This window comes from Cheilinus undulatus, linkage group 17 (assembly GCF_018320785.1).
Source record: "Cheilinus undulatus linkage group 17, ASM1832078v1, whole genome shotgun sequence".
Lineage (NCBI taxonomy): Eukaryota > Metazoa > Chordata > Actinopteri > Labriformes > Labridae > Cheilinus > Cheilinus undulatus.
In genome coordinates, this window is record NC_054881.1 from 23825974 (window position 1) to 23848109 (window position 22136).

The 22136-nt window shown below is 37.0% G+C and overlaps 2 protein-coding genes across 3 annotated transcripts in view; one reads left to right on the plus strand and one right to left on the minus strand.

The window, feature by feature from the left end:
- Positions 1 to 13098, minus strand: part of atp2a2b (ATPase sarcoplasmic/endoplasmic reticulum Ca2+ transporting 2b) — a 37354-nt gene extending 24256 nt beyond the window's left edge. For both annotated transcript variants that reach the window (XM_041810067.1, XM_041810066.1), the window contains exons 1-5: positions 12456 to 13098; positions 12117 to 12134; positions 11939 to 12021; positions 9996 to 10100; positions 6565 to 6703 (exon numbers count right to left, since the gene is read on the minus strand). In XM_041810067.1, coding sequence (XP_041666001.1) covers positions 6565 to 6703; positions 9996 to 10100; positions 11939 to 12021; positions 12117 to 12134; positions 12456 to 12573 — 463 coding nt within the window. In that variant the 5' untranslated portion in view covers positions 12574 to 13098. The remainder of the gene's footprint in view (positions 1 to 6564; positions 6704 to 9995; positions 10101 to 11938; positions 12022 to 12116; positions 12135 to 12455) is intronic.
- A 4850-nt stretch (positions 13099 to 17948) lies between these two features.
- pus1 (pseudouridine synthase 1) lies at positions 17949 to 21801 on the plus strand. Its single transcript, XM_041810299.1, has 6 exons — positions 17949 to 18284; positions 18406 to 18629; positions 18713 to 18850; positions 19377 to 19479; positions 20605 to 21299; positions 21405 to 21801. The coding sequence occupies exons 1-6, from the start codon at positions 18221 to 18223 to the stop codon at positions 21438 to 21440; spliced, it is 1260 nt and encodes a 419-aa protein (XP_041666233.1). The 5' UTR covers positions 17949 to 18220; the 3' UTR covers positions 21441 to 21801.
- Positions 21802 to 22136: the final 335 nt, after the last annotated feature.

Below are 22136 nucleotides of genomic sequence, written 5' to 3' on the forward strand. Positions count from 1 at the left end.
ATAATTTAGCTGAAACGCTCCAGTTACTACTTGACTGAGCAATTTGTCGCCACATTCAACACAGACATGTGAATGTTAACCTGTCAAGAGGATAATGTTGGTAACGTTCAGTAAAAGTATTTCACATTGTTTACTCACAGGCACCGTCATCCTGCGTTGGATAAATTATGCACAGTTTTAAATGTTTTTAGTATGTTAAATTTGTCATTTAAATGCAGTCTTAATTTGTCTTTAATCCCATTTGATATTGGTTGCCCAGGCACATCCCTCACACCTACTCCAGTAAACAGATGCATTTGGACTTGAACGAGATACTTGAAGACATTTAACTCAGAATTCAAGACACCAACAGAGGTGATTTCCAACAAATGTCCATATAAACACCAAGATTATGGATAGCTTGTCCCCCTTTAGTAAACAATATTGCTGCTGTCCAAGGACCCACTGCCAATAAAATTAGAAATATCCACTATTCACAAAGCATAATTGATTCAAGGAAGCCAATAGATAAAGTAATAAAATAAAAAAACTCTGCACCGACAATCTCTTTGGTTTTATTGATTAACAGTAAAAGAGCCCCTTACGCTCTGTGCTACATTGGCACAATTTTATTTGCATCATTGTTAGTTGTACAGCAATGTCTGAAATAAAAATAAGTTGGCATCAGTTTCAATTCAAAACTAATAAGTTGAAATTTTGATGAAAAATAAAAGAATTAGATAGCAACAGAATGCAAAAAATACACATTTTGCAAAGTGTTGATTTCACTTGATTTCAAGCTAATTATTTCATCACTGAGCTTGCAGCTTGTAATGATGCCAAATAGGGAAAAAGTATGCTTGGTCTGGATTGAAAGGCAAAAGCAAGTTACTAAGAATTACTCTGAATTACTTACCTGTTTAACCAATTAAGGCAAAGCACTTGTCTTTGGCAAGTAAAAAAAGACATGATACATGCCCTTTTATACCCAAAGAAAATCGATCCTAGACTGTACGATATGATGGCTGATTTATTTGGATAGTTTAGACCCTTGAACCAATAAGGGGAGAAGAAGAGGTACATATGGTACCAGTGCATGACAAGGAAAGGGAAAGTGGACTTCTCCTTTACTTTGTAAGAAAAAAGAAGACCACAGTAATTCAAACATCATTCACAGAATCCCACAAACAATGTCTCTTCAGGAGCCTCAGAGCTAGTGATGGTGAACGATCACAGCTCTAGATCAAATACTGCCTGATATAAATCATACACTGGTCTGACTAGACACTCTGAAGTGTGGCACCGCACACATACATCACTACTGCATACTGCATACATCATCGAGCATTGCATAGCAGCACACTGGTTGCGAAGATGTTTTCCCTGACGTAGTGAACACAAACACATGCAAACATAGCTCTTTGAATAAGTCAACTACGTTGGCTTTTGTAAATACTTCTCATATTAGTTTGTTGTGAATCCATAGCGTATATCCTTAACCTGTTTATCAGCTCATCCCCATTACTCATGTGACCTCAGAGGTAAACCTGTCAGGTTCAAGACTATATTTACTGGAACACTTCCCTGTGGTAAGACAGTAAATCGCATGGCTGTATAAAAAGAATTAAGACCAGCTTTTTAAATCAACTTGTTTTCCACTAAAACCTGACAGATGGGATGTTGAATTATCTATTTGTTTCCCAACATTGAACTACTGTAACTACAACACAAGCAGTGGTTAAACTTGGACAAAACATAAAAGTACTGACCTGAGGGTTTCTAAAAGTCACAAAAATGACATGGTAGCACTTAATGCTGACACTATTCAGCAGTTAATACACAGCAACAGAAAAAATGGCTCATACAATTCTTTCTTTAGAATATGAGTGGCTTCATTCTGTCTTTCGTCGTCATTTGCTGAAAGCCAGTTACTGTTAATTGCAATAATGTGTTTTAAAAAAAAGGGTATTCCTCCAGATGTGTAGCAGCTGTAGTGCAAAGCAACCGTCACTATAAGCCATAATGATATGCCAGGCAATTGTGTAAGTGCTGATTATTTAAACCCAGCTGATGCCTTCCTTGGATAGTAAAACTAAAGAAAGGAGAGCACTGTTACTTTATCCATGATATATGAAGTGATTCAATATTTCTGCACTAAAACCCCCAAATCAAGCAAAGACTAGGTTGTTTTAACCTGCTGAAGTCTGACTCAAATCAGGAGTTCTTCAAATGAAGACTTGCAGACAATAAACAAACAATAAATTGTTTGAGAGTAATGTTATCAATCAGTATAGAGAAATAAGAGAAAAGATGAAAAAAAAATGCCCAAAGCCAGAAAGAGGATCACCAAGAAAAAAATCTGAAAGAAAACAGAAATTAGAGAAAAAAAAAGCAGCAACATAAAAGGCATAAACATATGTGACACTGTCCAAGTTGGGGTTTGCCAAGAAAATAAGTTAACAATTTGGCCTGCTGCTCTCGTATTACATAACTGCTGGACTTATATGGGATTATCATTATTTTGGAAATGTCAAGGGAGTAGAACAGGATGAGAGATCAGCTGTGTGTGTTTATGTGTTTGAAATTGTAAAGTGCATGTCATAACACTGTTGATGATGTTTACAGAAATTTTAACCAATGTTCTCCATCCATGTCCTGCAGTCACTAGTAACATTTGAAAGCAGAAGTAGTGATTTTTCTAATTAGGGATGTTCCGATAACATTTTTTCCTTCCCGGTAGGATTCCGATACCAATGTGTTTGGTATCAATCAATACATAACCTTGCATAGCAGATGGATACGCCCGATTCCATGTCTCTCACCGGCGAATCCATCTTGCAAAGCTCCTGTCTGAACCGTTTTGGCCCGGTTAGAAAGTGACAGGACCAATCAGCATCGAGGGACAGTACTTTGGGTGCGGCGGAGTCGTGACGTATGCAAGCAGTGAGAAGAGGCTGGTGCAATTCTGGCAGAAGACATTAGTGTGGATGCTGCTAAAGTGCCTGTTTAATCAGAACTTGACAACATTTCTTCGTTAAAGGAAGAAAAAAGAACAGCATTGAGGTGTTTTCTTTTCAAAAACGGCAAAAGTCATGTACTGACATGTCTACAGTCGCCATGGTTAACGTTATGCTGTTCCCTATGGAGTTTAGTCCTCGGTAGGGGTGCAGCTTGATAGCAGCTACATCACGTGTTTTGTTGCTCTGATTGGCCTGTAAAGATGTGACAGAACGGTCATCCAATCACATTCCGAGTTTTTAATCAAAGGCTCTGCCCTTTCCCAAATGCTGTCTATGAGTGGTTTCACAGATTGATGTGTTTCACACATTCATGTGGTGTGCCAGGTTGCCGATACCAAGCACTGATCTGATACCGGTGTGAACTTTATGGACTGACTGTGCAGACTAGCAAATTATTTTAGACCTACATTTGACTCAGAACATGGCTTAACAAATAGAATCATAATTTACAGCATCTCTGTGACCCTAAATTTGTTTTTTTCTGCTGATTATTAAGTTTTACTCCTGAATATTAAAATAACAATACAGGGGGCTTCATCACAGACTCTCTATTTCTCTCTCTATTATGCTCTATTCGGGCAGCATGACGTGATTATGGAAAAGTCTGCAACTGGCTGACAGACCCTCACAAAGGGTAAACAATATCGAGGTTAATTAAAATAGATAAAAAGACATTCAATATCGCATTTACTGGTGTGGATTTAATCATCAAAGTCCCCAAAAGTCACACAAGTTCCAAGCTTGCTAAAAATGCTGCAGCAAGGGATTCAAAGGCATCAACAGCGTCAATGGGATGGCACCATGGCTAGCTTCAAGAGGAAATGAAGTAAGAGGCAATGATTTATGGTTCAAAAGTTATTTAACTTTTGATAGACTGTGTCACTTCTTGTCATGTATGACAGCGCCGGTTTGGAAGGCATGTTAACAATCACTTTCAGAGAAAAACTGTCAGACAGCCTCCATTCTTTGCTGCTGCAGTGGGTCCCTTGGTTCTTTCCGCTGTGCTAAAAACAGAAGCCCGTTCTTACAGTGACAGTGAAGAAGAATTGATTTCCGGTTTACAGCGTTAACATTCAGCATGGCTAAACAAAGCAAAATATAAAGTTAAACCAAAAGGTATCAGATCGGTGCATAAACTTGTGTACTTGCTGATATCAATACCTGCATTTTTAGCAGTATCGGACATATTTCCGATACTGATATCGAAATCGGAACAACTCTAGTTTTTAGAGCGGCAAAGAAGAACCAAAGGACAGTATACAGTACACAGTACAGTACATAGGTACTTTACCTCGACCAGAGATAGATACATATTAAATGAATAATTCTATGTCACAAATAATTTTCAAATAAAATAGATAAATAAAAATGTTTGAGGAGTAATTCTTTTTTACATCACATATCAAAATGATCTAAATCAATGTAACAATCTTACAAAATTTAATTGTGCATGAACAGCTGCACCAACTAAAAATCAACAAAAGATGACATTTAAAAGGAGAAATCCAAAAACAACCTGTTCAATCACAAATAGCCTGATGAGTGGAAAAAAAGAAAATTATTTCTGAAGACACATTAAACACACATTTGACCAGCTATGGTAGCTTGTAAATCTAGCAGATGCCAATGGCCCCTGCAGATACATAGTACTGAGATTGGTTCATGTTCTCACCACAACAAAACTGCACATAAACAAAAGCGGACCACGAACCACCTTTTAAAGCAGTCTTAGCACTGCTGTTTGGTTAGATTGCACCAGGGTTTAATCGACACTTTTCACACCAGCACAAACAAACCACACTAACCTGGCAAATGGATAGGGGTGGGTAAAAATATCGATTAATCGATGCATCACAATATTTCCTCCCCCAATTCAATATCGATTCAGCAAATCCTCTGAATCGTTCACCTCCTGGCCAGTGGGGGTCACTGTGCATGTGATTCGCGTTGTATGGACGGAGGCCGCACTCGACCAAACAACAACCAACCATAACCATGTTATGTGAGGTTTATCACAATTTCCAAGAGGACAGAAATATTATTTAAGTTTACATGCACTTTACTTTTTCAGTGTTTATACAGAACTGTCATGTTTTTTACTTTTGTACTCCATATGCACAATGAGTTATTATTGTGCAAATTTTTTTTTTCAGATGTTTTATTGTTCAAAAATGTGAGGTGACTTACCAAATATGTTCACATGGGCACGAAAATAATTATTTAAAAAATGGTAACAGGTTAATTGTGTATTTCTACTTCTTACTGAATCAACATTGAAGCATTTAAATCAATATCGAATCGAATCAATATCAAATCGCAACCTAAAGAATCGAAATCGAATTGAATTGTGAGGTTCTTATCAATACCCAGCCCTACAAATGGACCAGAGTTTGTTTTAACTGAACCAAACAGGTTAGGAGTAAAAACATCCTTAGTATACAAAGATTTCATTGGCCAATCAGTATAAAAAATGATCTCAAACACTGTCTTGTAGATTTCCACTGTAGGCTGTTGGTTATTAATACCACAACTTGTAATAACCTCTCCTAAAGTTCATAGCTACAAGTCAGTCTCATCCATCATGCAGTAAATTCATGTTTAACATTGGAAAGAAAAGAGAAAGGTAACAGTAAGTTAACATGGCATTTCACCTTATATCATATTTACCATGTTAGCTTGAGTTTGATGCTTGTCAATACAAACTTGACGAAAAAGAAAAGTTCATTAAACGTTCTACCTCTGTGCTCACTGTTCTGATACACTGAGAATCATTACTGTAGTTGTCTTCAGCATTTTCATCAACTGACTGAACACTCAGGTCATGTTATTTTAATTACCCATTTTATAGATGCTTAAATTACGGTCTGAATTAGTTTCTATGTAGTGAAGCATTTTTTGCAACTATCTTAGCCAATGAAATCAATCTCTTTTTTAATGGCTTACACATGCAACACATAGTTTATTTATTATATGTTGTGAATTAATGGATGATAGTAGACTGGAAAAATTTTTTGTTGGAGGCAGCCCTACTAAAGACTGAATCGCAAAAGTTACCATTGTGAATAAGAATGAACAAATTACTATCTTAGTTATGCAAATAAAAAAAATATTTGCTAAAAATTCTTCAATAGTAACTTTATGCATTTTCCCTCTGAACCAAGAAAGGTAAGGGAAAAAAGGCAACACGCAGACTCTTGGCATGAAGTACTGTCCTTAAAGTGAACATCGTTGAATTTGCCAGCGCCGTGAAATTGTTTCTTAATTTACTTTTCTTCCTTTATTTATGAACATAAACAAAAGGGAACACTCAGAGTATAAGAACAAGTCTCATCAAGGAATATAAGGTCATCTGAATGTCCACATGGCCTCTCAACAGAGGCTTACACAGATGTTTGTACGGCAGAAAAGCTCCTCATTTATACCCCTGAACCAACCATCCTGAAAACAAGTGATGCAGCTGGTGCCTGGTCTAAACAGTGCTGGTTCAAAGACATCACTTAAGAGGGAGGCATCTACTAGAGATGGACACTACATTTACATAAAAAACAAATACTTCTAGTCTTACCTGCCACTTCCACAATGTCCCCAGGCACAATGTCCCTGGCCTTGATTCTCTGGACACTCTTCCTGTCCTGGCGGTAAACCTTCCCCATCTCTGGCTCATACTCCTTCAGTGCTTCAATGGCATTTTCAGCATTTCGTTCCTGGATAGCAGAAGTAGAGGGGAAAAGTTAAGAAATAATTCTCTTTTGCAGGTATTGGATGGAAAAGATGGAATAAAGTGACTTCTTAGATGGTGTTATTCAAAATGATGAGTCAAGTGTTTACATAAGCAAAGTGACAAATAAACCGAGCACATCTAAGAAGTGCTCCACAGTAGAATGAGGAACAGGATTATATAAACACTGGGACATGTTATAAAAGCCTTAAAAAATGGAAAGAAATCCTCTGCTTTGCTACATGTTTATTTCTTTTGAGATGAGAAAGAATAATCCAAAGAGTTTCCCTAATGACAGACTTTTTTTTTTACACTTACAATAAGTGGTCTTGCTGTTGCTGACACCAAACATTGAGTGCCATCAGCACTGGCGGATATCACTCAATTTTGTGTTTTGATATAGCAGCTGGTTTTGCAGTTAGTCAGACTACTTAGCTCTATAGTATCCTGGAACCTTTGACAGGTAGTGGTGTGACCTGATAAAATAATGTGCTTAGTACTTACTGGCTGGCAATTAAATTAGCCTATATAATTACACTGCACTGCACAAATAGGGTTTCTCTCAGCTGCACATACCAGAGTATTAACCACAGGTGATCAGTTTTGGTGATGGGAAAAAAAGATCAGTCATGTATTTTCACTAAAAACTGGCCTGATGATTGTAAGTTCCTGATCAGTCAAGGCATCTTTAAAGTTGGTATGCAACACATGGGATTTTTGCCAATCTCTAATATGCTGCTATTTACAAACTATTTTTAGCGGATACAGATATACAGTATATATATAAATGTAGTTCAGACCTTAAACTTCAATCATTAAAACATGATAGAGTTTAAGGAATGAGGATGAACTAAGAAACAGACTTTAGCTGATGTACTACATATGTCTGTACTACGTTGGTCGGATATCAACAGCTGACAGATATTCAAAGCAGATATATCCGTTGAAAATATCGGCAGCAATTTTTATATCTGCCGATACCAAAATCAAATCGATATCATACTTCCCTACTTTAAAGATAAGGAGTAACTTTATCACTATGTCCCTAAATGCCACCTTCTTGCCTGCTTAGTCTCTTCCTAATCAGTCTTCACTTGCACTTTTTAGTGCTGACTTTACCTCTCCTGATTGCTCTCAGAGTGGACAGTTTTAGTGATGCCACTTAGCCTGGCAGGCAGGCAGCATTCAACAAGACAAGGTAAGACAGGGTACAAAACTCCAGGACATTTGTAAGGGTAGCAGCAGTAACACGGAGTCATTAGACCACTGTCAGAGAACATGAGGGCTTTAAGGGTTAAAGAAGCTACAAGAACCAAAAAACATGGATGAAAAGAAAAAACCCTCCTGTATTGTCTAACAGGTAGATATATCAGCAACTAAATATATCATATATAGCCTACCCCTCTGCTTATTTACAACTCTTTGTTTGCTCTTAAGAAAGGCAATCAACCAGCAGTAATTCCCAAATAACCCAAACCCAGAACTGTAAACCAGCATTAAATTTACAACACAATGGAGAAAGGACCCACCCAAGCTCCTGGGTGTCTTTGGTGGGGGGGGATACTGCAGGGTGATTTATGCCTTAGATAGGGGATTACCTGCAAGTTAATAATTAAATCTACCTCAAACAGTCTTTCCAGATATCTTTATCTTACACTACCAAGTGTCAGTGTACCTGTGTCTAATATTACAGACCCATTCTAAAATTTTGGGGAAGAAAACTCAGGAAAAATTGTTTTCTGTGAAAGAGTGCCTCCAGCCATGGCTACTGCTGCCTTTGCTTTATTGTTTCATGTCTGTAATTAAGCTGTAAGTTAATAAATCAATACAGCATCTCAAAGGATTGACACAGTGACTCCTAAGGGAAAGCCAAGACACTGAAGGAGCCTAAACGAAGGAGGATAATACAGTGCCATTTGAAGACAAGCTGCTGCCCAGCTCAGTCAAAGGGTAAGAGTTTTCCTAAAAGGGTAGGCTAATAAATGACAGTAAGAAGATATCAAGGGAGGGGGATGTGGAGCAAGCCAGGTTTCCTGTGTGACTGAGAGTAAAGAAGTGTATGAAATTATTGTTTTTACCCTGGTGGTGGAGAAGGACGAGCTTTATCCAGAGGTTAAATGTCAAGGATACAGCACAGATTGGTTGTGTTTCAAATGTCTGTCTTTTATTAAACTACAAAATAATCTGCAACCTTTTCAGTTTATGTCAAACATTTTACACTATTTATTCTATTCAGCTTTATGCTTAAACTCGTATTTGTTGACAACTATTAAAGTGAAAAAAGAACTCCTCAGGGATGCATGTTTTAATCATGCTTTATATAAAATCCTCAGTGTCAAAACATTTAAGTGCAGTCTTCATTAATTCAAGTTTTAGTCAAAACTTTACATCAAAAGCTTGATTTTCTTTAAAATAATGTTAATCCCCATACTGTAAAATTAATATAAATCTCATTTAACAAACACTCATTAATTCACTATTAATACGTTCATCATTTTAAAATACACTGAAAAGGCAGACATAACTTAGATGCTCTCTACCCAATCAATGCACAGTGGATTTTGAATGCCAAACAGTCCAGCTCTAACATTTTTGTCTTGTTTTAGTCTCCCTGACAAACTTCACATCTGAATTTTTATTTTCAAAGATCTATTTTAAGCTGGTCTTAGTTTAGTCTTCATCGTGGAAAAAAGGAAGCCGATGAACAATTTAAGACACAGTTTTGGTCCGCAAAATTAACACTGGTTCGCAGCGGTTTTCAGCTATTACACATTTTTTAAAAAGTGTCCTCAGTGTATTTGATGCAGCTGCTGCAGAAATTTACAAATGAATAAAAGTGAGATGCTTGTAAGCAGTGAGAAACATTGTTAACTTTCAATCAGATGAACAACATTCACTGCTCTTTATCTTCAAAATATTCAAGTCCCTTAATCCCTCCTACAGCATACTGCATGTTTGGACTAACCTGTGTTAGAAATGAGACACTTGTGAAGCAACCTCATCAAAGTATTCACTGATGTTTTGTAATTATAATATTAAATCAGTAGAGAAGCCTTTGTCTCCATTATTAAGATTCTACTGATTAGAATTCAAAACAAGAGTTGTCTAGACAGGCAAAATTTAAATATTACTCACTAATAGGTTATAGGTTGTATTAAAAATGAGCAAAAGGTCTCCACTTTTAAGCAGTCCATTTCCACGTATAAAAACCAGTGAATAACATTTGTCATAACCAGACAAGATTTCAATAGGAACATTAGTAAATGTGATGTGTTTACCTGCCAGACTCCTACAATTGCATTTGCTATGAGAATAAGTAGGATAACAAAAGGCTCCACAAAGGCTGTTACGGTCTCTTCCCCTTCTTCAAACCAGGCCAGTACCTACACACAGAACAGAGAAATAATTTTTTTAATATTGAGTACACCAAAAATTAAGGGTTAGAAATCAAGTTGAATAAACACAGTTCATGGAGGTTCACATAGGTAAACAAAAGCTAAATCCCCAAATAAGAGAAATGTATACTTCTTTAGCCACAAAACAACACTTAAGTAGGTCTAAAAGCTCATTTTAGTATTGTAAAAAATGCATGCTAGATTATGGTATCAATGGTTCTAACTAAATATTAATACTTCTTTCAAGACTCTTGATATTTGCATTATTTTAAAATATCTCCATTATATTTGTTTTTATTCACAATTTTGAATCTTGCTCTCATAGATAAAGTTGAACCAAAACCCCATTTACAAATTCACATATTTGGTATAATGGATCTAAATAACTTATATCCATTCAATAATTCATAATAAATATTAGGCAAGGTTCTACAAGTACTGCAGAAACTGGGCCAAGTGTGTAAGAAAGTCATTTGAGAGAGAGAGAGAGTGAGGGAGTAGTAACCACTTGCTCCTCTTTTAGAAACTGTGCCAAGAGTGAAGTGTGTCAAACAGTATGCCAATGGCCTTCTTCTACTCCAACCCATTTAAGTGTGGCCAATCATACATCAAATTAAATCCTGGGAGTCTACAGAACAACGCTGCCCCTTTCAGCTCCAGAGGAACTGAAAACAGTCTGCGATCCAAATGTTATCATGCCGTAGTAAACATAAGAATATCTCATCATTTGTTTGTGTGGTTGAGAACAAGCTACTTACAATGGGCAGTGATTTACACACTTTGTAACCATAGCTGAAATCATCACCATGCCTCTGTGACTGATGTTATGACAGTCGGCTGACAGCCAATCCTTGTAGAAATGAGGCTAGAGAGGGGTTGAGCTAACGCTGCGTCACACAGAAACTACACTGCAGATCCCCACTTACTGTTGACAAGAACACAACCACACAAGCTATGCCCATCTATCTTTGGTCCTGTCATGTTGTACTTACAGGAAAGCTGGACAGAAAAGTAGTGTTGACAGTGTTAAGTCATATCCAGTGTATAGTGGCATGTTGAAGAGAGCAAACTAAATCATCTAAAAAGGCATTGAAACATCTAAGGTGTGGGTCAGTTTTACCTTTAAAATTAAGCATCATGCCTACTCCAGCAATGTGCCACATACAGTAATCACTGAATCATTTTAATTTTCCAAGATTAGCAACATGATAGCATTACTTGAATATTGATGTGTTAGGGTTAGGGTCTCTTTTAGACAGCAGGCTTTAAGATAGGGAAAAATTATCATCTGTGTTGTGTCATTAGACAGATTCTTAGCAACTATTAAGAGCTTTCTTCCTTAACTGAGATCTTCACTAAGTAAATCAGAAAATGACTAAACACACTTGGGATGAGCGATTTGTGCAGAAAACCAGAAACACTCAGCACTGAAAGCGTGAAAGAAAAATGGTGCTAGAGACAAACACCTACAATGTTCAACTAACAGAATGGTGTTTACTGATATTACATTTTCCCATTATCACATACTATGTGTATTGGTGAAAATAGCTGTTCTTTATTTGCATAAATTACCCTCACAATGTTCTGAATGCCTCCCATCTCAAAGGAACCTTGAGTTCAGTGTTAAATACTCCTCTTCCATCTGGTGGTACAACATGCTCACACCTATTTACCAATACTTGTCTTGATAACATAGGAGGTGGTCAGCTGCAGTTGAATTTACACCTGTTTAATTCATGAGTTAATTTTAGATTTAAAAATACAGCTCATTCTGTTCCACATTGAAAAAACACATGTACAGTAAGTAAATCATGTAATATACTTACAAATGATATGCAGGCAGCAAGTAAAAGGATCCTCACAAGCAAATCTTCAAATTGTTCAACGACTAGTTCCCACAGGGATTTTCCTAGGTCAGGAGAAAGTTATATGTGTTAAAAATGAATGACAATGTTTCCCAACTAACAGAAGATTATGAACATACAGGTTCAACCGGAGACTTACCCTCCTCCGCTGGTAATTCTGCATTTCAGGCCATTCAGGGCAGCAACAAAAAGATAAACAAGTCGTTAATGTCAGTACTTCATATATAAAATCATATTTCTACAGCTGTAGTCAAGTAATATGGCACAGGTACATTCTACACTGCAGCTAATTAATATTAATTTCTACTATGTAAGTCCCATAACTTTATTTCCAGGATTTCAACATACAGATCGTGACGTCAACACTATTCCTTCTTGTTCAGCATGTCGCCCGTTACAAATCGGGAACCACGGGCCATGACACCGGCATAGTATGACTACATGTTTTTGACCCAACGACTGTAAACCAGCTCCTTACCGTTTGGTCCGAATCGTTCCCGTTGTTTCTTCACTTGCTCTAAACTCAGACCCGTGCTTTCATTTACGTTAAAAAAGCTGTAAACTTCTTCAACCGTCTTTGTGTGAGCGTTGTCCATGGTGAACGGCCACTTGAGGACACCGTTTCTTTCGTCCTGCTGGTCCCAACCTCAACCTGTCACGGTTCTCTCTCTTCTTCTATGCCACCCCGACAATAAAAACTTAAGTACTTGTGAATGTCACACCGAGACACCGCTGTGTAGTCCCTTGCCGGTTAATTAGCTATTGTACAGGCAAGCAGGTGCTTAGCGAGAGTGGACGGGTTAGCGGCTTCTGAGCTAACGGATAGCTAACAGGCTACAGCTAGCTAACTGTTGTGCTCCTTTGGCTCCGCTTGAATTCGCCGGCTCAGCTCTGCTAGCTTCCCATTAAAACCTTACACGAGCGTCTCATACCAACATCACGGTCTCATTTGGATAGGCTAATAACGTCCCGGTCTTTCAAAACTGCGAATTCCAGAATAAATTTGTCTAACCGGATGATTTACACATGTGGCTAAGTTACAGCTCAGCTCCTTTCACCCGCTCTGCCTGTGTGTTGCGGAATCACTGGCGTCCTCCTCGGCACCAATCGCGTTTGTCCGCTGCAGATCTCGCGTGCGTCGAATGCGGTGTTCGGTGTCCGCATGTGGAATCAGATCATTGGTTGACGAAACCGGAAGTCCGACTCTTCTCTTTCTCTCTCCGCGACGACGCGGCGTCCGTGTGTAAATAGTGACACTAATGAAGAAAGAAATTAAGTGTAATCCGTTAAAAAAGGGAGGCCAAGAGACACTGAGCTTCAAAACGTTAAATGATACGTTTAAAGTGAATTGTTATCGAACTTATTTGAATAATGACACTATTTGGATATACTTTTCCAAAGAATTTGTTTTATTTTGTGGATGGAACGGTTACTGTTAAAATGTAATTACAAAAGTCAAAAACTACCTTTGAAACTACAGTTTTCAAGAGAAAACTTTACTACAAACACAACATCTCACCAACAAACTCTTACCAACAATGCGAACAATGGGAATTTTCCCTATAAAAATAAATCCTTATTTTCCAAAAGTCGCTTGATTGGGGATTATATTGGCAGAGGTGGGAAAAGTAAAAGGGTACTCAAGTAAAAGTACAGTTACTCTGGTCAGAATTGTTGATATATCTACTCAAGTAAAAAAAGTATTTAATTTGAATATTACTTTAAATACTGAGTAGAGGAGTTGTAGTAAACTATGATCTATCCTTATTGGTAAGGACAGCAAGGGTATAAATGTCCAACCAGGTTGTTCAGGTAAAGTCACACCCCTATGATAAATACAAAGCAGTATTGACAGTGGTAATTGAACTCATATAGTGTTAAACTTAATTCTTCAGAAATGTCTATATTAGTCCACACTACATACTAGTATAGTTAAACTACCCTATTTAACATGTTAAATAATTTACAATATCTGTGGCAACGTGGGTCTCCTCTGTCAAGAACAAAGCAGAGAGTCAACACCTTTGTAAGGCAATGTATATTGATGAAGAACATGTTTTAATGCATCCTTGAGGAGCACCTAAAGTCACAGGTGGGATGTCTAACTCAATGGTTAGCTTCTCACATGGTGCAAATGTGTCTCACATCAAAAACAAGAACAATCCACCTGAAACATGACAAAAAAAAAAAAAAAAAAAAAAGGGATCCCTGTACAACAGGCAACAACCAAACACAACTAAACACAATCATTCTCTATGTGCTACTGTGTAGTTAACAGAGGTGGAAAAAGTACAAGTATATTGTACTCAAGTAAAGGTGCAGTTACTCTGGTTAAAACTTACTTAAGTAGACGTAAAAGAATTGTTTCAAAATGTATTTAAAAACGACCTATTCCAGAAATTTTAGAAAATATTATTTGGTACTTTCCACCATATTGGTACAACAACTTGTCAATGCTGAATGGAAGCTACTTCGTTTTGCAGAATTGTTAGAATCATTTTCTATGACCAGCAGGAGTGGAAAATGACAGTTTCCTCAAATTATTGTAATTGAGAGGCTTTTTGTGTTCTTGTACTTCTTTGAGTACATTGTAAAATCAGTAATTCAAACGTTGTATACTTGGGGGAAAGTGTTGTTCATAATTACATTTTATAGGGATCATTTACTGAATATATAAAAGTCAAAACAAGGAGGTTCTAGCTTTTTGTCAATGACATGGAACTGGTCTGTTGTTTGGTTAACACATTGCATCCAAAAACAGCAGGTGCATTTCACATTATTATAAAGGTATGGCTTCACCTAAACAATCTGGTTGGAGATCCATATTCTCATGTTGTTACTGGAAATATACTGTGCAACTCCTCAGTAGCTACTGGATACTTTAAGTAAACTTTAAACAAAATACTTTTTACTTTTACTTGAGTAGATTCATAGACTAAATATTTTTACTTCTACCCAAATTAACCGAAGTAACTGTACTTCAATTTGAGTACAATAGTCTTGTACTTTTCCCACCCCTGCCCCAATCAGTAATGTCAGTGGAATGCCTACTGAGGTAGTGGATGTTTTCTTATCTAGTATATGTCAGCATTATTGAGCTGTTTCCATGGAATCTAATTCTGTCAGACTTACAGCAGTGTCAGAGATATAAGACAGTTCTTATCATTTGCTCTCTGACCTGTTACCGGTCAGTTGAACTCCAGTAAAAACTTGTTTTTAAAATGACATCCAGACAATTATTTAAATTGGAATGTAACTGTGAGATAAAATATTGTATGTTCAGTGGAAGCAGTTTGAATTAATGCATCCTCTTAATGCCACACTTTCTGGCTTGGCTTTAATGCTGATCTCATAGATACCAAAAGAATCCTTTAAGCTGATAAATGTAGAAAGGTCTAAAGATGATGAGACATTGCCTGTGTGAGATGGTTTCTGTCTTTAACAGCCTACAGCAGTTGACGGAGAGTTATTTGCAGACACTGTAATTAATGCGTGTTCCCATAATTAGGCTCCTACTTCAGACTAGGTAACACGTTGTACCGCTGAAGACAGGGCAAAGATTGGGACACTGGATAAAAAAATAACATGAAACAAGGCATTATCCACAACTGTTCAATTGTGTGTGGTGTGATGAATTAAACATTCATCACACCAAAATTTTTATGGATTGTTCACTTGAAGGAAAATGCTAATAAAAAAACACTCAATAGATATTTTTATGTTTTTTTTAAGTAAAATATTTTATAAGTTTAAAAAGACCTACACTTACAATTCACATCAGGTAGCTTTGCCTCTGCATTGGAATGAAGCTTAAAAATATTTACAGACTACAGTTACAAAATAGCTCTTGTGTGAGTGCAAATCATTTCGAACTGAATAGAAATTTCTTTCTCATAGTCTCTTAAGTAATATGAGGATGAAAATATCTCCAGGCATACTAGTAACAAGCATCTCTAATTCTGAGTTTCTAAAAATTGAACTGATCATGTGGCACTTTCAAGCTTGGAATCACTTACTTTTCTGTTGTAGTATAACTTGAGTTTATGTAAATCACACATAAGATCAATGAATACATAAAGAAACCAAATACAAAAAAGGGGCATGCAAGTTTTCTCCCTTTTACTTCAAGATAAATCAACTGTATTGCCACAGAAGCCATTAAATTTCTTTTTCACATTTGAAAAATATGTGATATTTGTTTTGCAGCAGATTATATAACTCAGTCAACAGAGCAAGAGCTCTAACAGCTGTGGATTTCTTTGCTGACAGAGAGGATGCTTTTTAAATTAATTATTTTTTTGTTACATGTGGGGGCAGTACAGAGGCAGCCAGTCTCAGTTTTGCTGCTTTCATGTGAGAAAAAAGTAGCCAGCTTTACAGAAAGGGTTTAGGTCTGTCTTGATTGCTTACTTACTGTAAGAACTGTCTTTGGAGATCTTTGCTGTCTGATAAGTTGTGCTCATTTATTTTCATTGGACTTTAAATGAAAGATCTCAGCACATTAAGGACAAAATAAATGTTTGCAGTGTTTGTGTAAAGGAGATTAAAACACAATAACTGTTTCTCCTGAAGAAATGTATTGTTATATACTACAAAGAAATCTGTTTTTTTTTTGTCACCCACCCATTTAAGAGGAATTACTTTGGAATCTCTTATGAATACTCTTGATTTTCAGGTTGTTTGGTACTGTTGTAAAATCTCCCCTGCAATCTCAGTTTTTAAAAGAAATCTTAGAATAATCTTTGTTTGGGCTGTTCACCTGACAGAATGTGATCAGCACTAACACCAACCTTGAAGAATCACTTTTTCACATTTAGCATCATCACTGTCCTGTATAACCAGCAGTTGTTGGAGAAATAGGCACATGCTTTGTGTGATATGAGATAGTGCCGACCCGGGGCACTTTTCCGTGTGTGTCTATGTTTGGCAGCAGAAAACTGGTTGATCACCTTATACGGTGCTGTGAAAAAGTACAAATGGGAATCCTAAAGCCATCCCAGGATAAGGATTTTAAAGGTTTGGCTTGCTGGCACCAAGTATACATGTTGATGCTTAGTCATTAAGAAGGACCCAAACAACTTCTTGATGTGCTTAATCTCTGCTAATGAAATATGATTAAAGTATCTACCCACGTTTTACAGTTGCATTAGTCACAGCATCACAAATCATAATAGTTGTCCCATGCACTAGAGTTATGAAAAAGCAGATGCTCCGCATGTTGTAGTTTTTTTCTTTTTTTTTTTTTTTTACAGCAAACATATACTTATCATCAGCTTTCTAGAAATCAGCTCACTTGAGGGAGAAGAAGACTTCATGTAAAGTCCAAAAATATTGAAATAAAAGGCTAAATAACAAGGACAGTCTTACCAATTTAAAAAAACTGTTAGGCTATATGCTAAAACGTGAGCAGAAAAAAATACATTCCTACAATTTTTCTTTGTCCAAATAAGCATTTATTTGTTGAGTTATAATAATGCAAAATATATCCTCTCATCATCATTCTCATCATTAAATTTGCAGACTAGATGACTTCTCCATTTGTGCAATTTTGCTGACCCCAAGTGGAGAAAGCAATTATTACAAGTATATTTTCAATAATTTTCTGTAACTTTAAAGTAACTTAATGTGGTGTGATTAATTTTTTTATTTGTATTACTTAGGCCTACTTAAAATATATATAAAAAATACATTTAAAAAAAACTCGATTCGATTTGGCAGGAAAATTGACTTTCCAAATTGAACAGTTATTGAAGAATTAGCTGTATATTTTACATCTAATGCAAATTGGTTGGAAGTGAAACCCAAATCAAATAAGAACACGAATAACGGTATTTTTTCTTAACAGAAACCTTACTCCATTCACGTGGCTATTTTTCTTAAAGATCCCTGTGACATCTATGCGGTGTATGGGTGTACCATGACGTAGCCAGGCGAGACGACTAAGCGAGTCTCGCGATATTTACATCAGGGGTCAAAGTTAACATTGGCCATGTGTAAATGTTTCCGCATCTACTTCATGGCTGTTTCATTCAGTACAAAATTGGATCGCTTTACTGAAATACATGTTTCTTCTGCGTAAGAACTCGGTCGTCAGGTTGAGTTAAGATTTTAGGAAGTTGCATTCTTCGTTAATTGATAACTTAAAGTTGATTTTATCCTATGTTTTTGTTCTCATGATTAGCTTCCATTTTAACTTGATATGCCAGTTTGCATCCTTTAGCTTAAAGATACTTTAAGCGAGATATGTTAACATCTGGACGACTGTTAGGTGCCTTGATTAAACCCAAACTGACGCTAGAAAGAAACGGTAAGCAAGCAGCAATGTGGCAGCGTTTTATTTCGAAACTGAAGGCTATACAGGTGTTTTTGATTATTTTAAAGCATATTAGTGCAACACCATCAATACATGCGTCATGTTGTCTCTACAGGTTTTCTAACATCCTTTTGCACGATGGCTGATGGACCTAGAGATGAACCGACAGCCAAGCTGCTGAAAAGACCCATTGAAGAAAATGAAGAGTGTGGTGACAAGGTGCAAGCTGCAAAAAAATTAAAAGCAGAAGGATATCACACTGACGATGATAAGAAGTACCCCAAAAAGAAAGTGGTCCTCCTCATGGCTTATTCTGGAAAGGGATACTATGGCATGCAGGTAAATGTTGTAATTTAATTTTCCTCTGTATTTACTTTCTTTAGGAAATGCTTTATTGCTTATTTTGAATATTTATATTTCAGAGAAATCCTGGAACCTCTCAGTTCAGGACCATTGAAGATGATTTGGTCACTGCACTGATCAAATCAGGCTGCATTCCTGAAAACCACGGGGAAGAAATGAGGAAGATGTCTTTCCAAAGATGTGCTCGGACGGATAAGGTATGGGTTTGTTGTAAAACAATAATCTTACAAGTCAGCAGACAAGAAGACGAGTCAGATAGCTACTTTGATATGTTGCCAAGCTGTTACCTGTTGTCAGCCTTACACAAAGCGGGCAATGTTAGGTTTGAATGGGATTGAAGAGAAGTGTAGTTTGCTGAATTATTATTGCTGTAGGGATGCACAATATTGGATTTTTTTCTATATCTGATATGCCAATATTTACATCTTAATTTTTGCTGAGACTGATATGGATACTTAGATAAGCAGGTCAGACCTAAAACTTCAGTCCTTAAAACACACTTTCAATGAAGGATGAATAAAAAAAGACTCAAGCTGATCCAGGTCTGTTGGTCCTGCCTTAATACGTATTCACACTTACTGTTGATGTTTTCCCAATCAGCCAATCATAAATATTGGCAGAAATGTTTATATCTGCCACCACTAATATCACTTCAATAATGTTGCGCATCCCTGTATTGCTGGTATGTGATTACTGTATTAATGTTTGTCAAATTTAATTTAGGGTGTTTCTGCTGCTGGCCAAGTGGTGTCCCTAAAGCTGCGTCTGATTGAAGACATCACCCAAAAAATCAATGAACATCTGCCTCCACAGATCAGAATACTAGGTGAGAGAAATGTATTTGATATATAGGTACATCTGAAAAAATTAAAATATCATGAAAAAGTTGAATATTTTTTGTCACTCGTTTCAGAAAGTGAAACCCATATATTATATAGACTCATTACACAGAGTGAATAATTTCAAGCCTTTATTTCTTGAAATGTTGATGATTATGGCTTACAGATAATGAAAACCCAAAATTCAGTGTCTCAGAAAATTACATAAGATGTTATGTAACCCCATTCCATCAGAGTTTCAGGCTTTGAACTGGCTGCTGATAACAAGTTGGATAGTACCTATCCTCTTTAGTCTGCAGGATGCGGCGTCCTGGATTTCAAAAAAGAATTTCAAATTTTGATTCATCTGACGACAGAACAGTTTTCCCTTTTACCTCAATCCATTTTAAATAAGCTCTGGCGCAAGCTCTGGATGGTAAACTGTGTTGACAGACAATGATTTCTGGAAGTGTTCCTTAGCCCATGCAGTTATTTTCAGCACAGAATCATGCCTGTTTTTAATGCAATGCACTTGAGGGCCCAAAGATCACTACCATCCATTATTGACCTTTAGGCTTGTCCCTTGAGCACCCCAGATTCTCTGAATCTTTTGATGATATTGTGGCTTTAGCCAGTGGGATATTCAAAGTCTTAGAAATTTTGCTTTGAGGAACATTATTCTTATTGTTCCACAATTTACAGGCACAGTTTTTCTCTGATTGGTGAACCTTTGACCTGTTGCGAATTAACCTAATTAATTACATAATGCTTCTACATCTATTTTTCATTGGCACCACTTTTCCAGCATTTTGTTGCCCTGTCCCTACTTCTTTGAAATGTCTTGCTGCCATCAAATTCAAAATAAGTTTATATTTTTCATGAAATGGCAAAATGTGTCAGTTCAAAATCTGATATTTTGTCTATGTTCTGTTGTTAAGAAAATTGGTTTTGAGATTTGTAAATCATTGCATTCACTTTTTATTCACATTGTAAACAGCAGCCTAACTTTTTTGGAATTGGGGTTGTACCTAAACATTGGCAGTACATTACTTTTTTTTCATATGAAATTGTGTTTGTTAAAGCTGAGTGAAAGATTTTAATGAACAGTTGTTGTATTCCCTTTTTTCCACCAGGTCTGAAACGTGTGACACAGGGTTTCAATTCCAAAAACAACTGTGATGCTCGAACATATTCCTATATGCTTCCAACAGTGGCTTTTGCCCCCAAAGACTATGACACGGGGAATTTGACAGGCTTTCGCCTTGAGCCAGAGACTCTGAAGAGGGTGAATCGTCTGTTTGCTCTTTACAAAGGCACCCACAACTTCCACAACTTCACCTCTCAGAAGGCTGCAAATGACCCCAGTGCTCGCCGCTACATCACAGAAATGTCCTGTGGAGAGCCTTTTATCCGCGCTGATAGTGAGTTTGCGGTAATCACGGTGCGAGGCCAGAGCTTTATGATGCACCAAATCCGTAAAATGATCGGACTGGTGATCGCAGTAGTAAAGGGCTACGTGAACGATGATGTGATAGAGCGGAGCTGGGGACAGGAGAAGGTGGATGTACCCAAAGCTCCAGGTCTTGGGCTTGTTCTTGAAAAGGTTCATTTTGAGAGGTACAACAAAAAGTTTGGAGGAGACGGGCTACATGAACGTCTGGAGTGGGACAGTGAGGAGGAGGCAATCAAGGCCTTCAAGGAGGCTCACATCCATCCCACCATAGTCGAGACAGAAGGTCAGGAGGGCTCAATGGTCAGCTGGATGTCCACACTGCCAATCCACGACTTTGAAGCTTCAGCTACGGATACACAGGAGAAGAAAGAAAAGGTATCTAGATCAAAAGACTAACAACATGTATTTAAAATTCTGATATTTGACGTCTAAAGTTTATTTTGTACTTATTTTATTCACTCTTTGTGTTCTTTCTTCTAGGATAATGCAGAGATTACGGGAAATGATTCAGATTAAGTCACCCCGCCTGCTTAAAGTATAGACCTTTTCAACAAAACATTCTTTCTCTTTTTGAGAACCAGCTTTCATTTCAAATTTGACTTTATCCTCTAAGATTTACTTTTTTGTGGAGTTTAATTCTGATTTTCTTATACGCAGTTATGTATAGCATTAATAAAAACCTCTCTGTTCCCTTTAATACATGGATTTGTTTGTCATGTTTACTTCACCTTGTAACAAATGCAGGTCTGCTCTGTGTCCTCAGTTTCTTTAGTGCCAAAACTAAAGCTGTCTGTGTTGTAAGCCCATCCTGTCAGGATTTTTTTGCATACTTTCATTCAAAACTAATATACCATTAAAATATTTGCTCTCTGTTTTAGATCTTTGTAGTTTGGTCATGTCTGCTCAACCCTAATGCTAGTTGATGCATTAGATATGTCAATGAAAAGTGTTATGGTTTGTGTGATTATTCCCTCTGTTCAAACCAACAGTGACAGTTGCATCATTTACTCCTTTATGAGGAGTGGGAGCGATACTTCAATTTAGCAATATGCATAAAAACACATTGAGGTATTGCCTATGCTTATTTCAGACATCCTGATTAAGAATGAGCCAAATCAAGTGGGTATTAACACCTTATTGAATCTAATTAGCTTTTTAATGATCCTGGTCTGGAGATATAAGTTAGATAAGATCCTTCACAAAAACAAACAA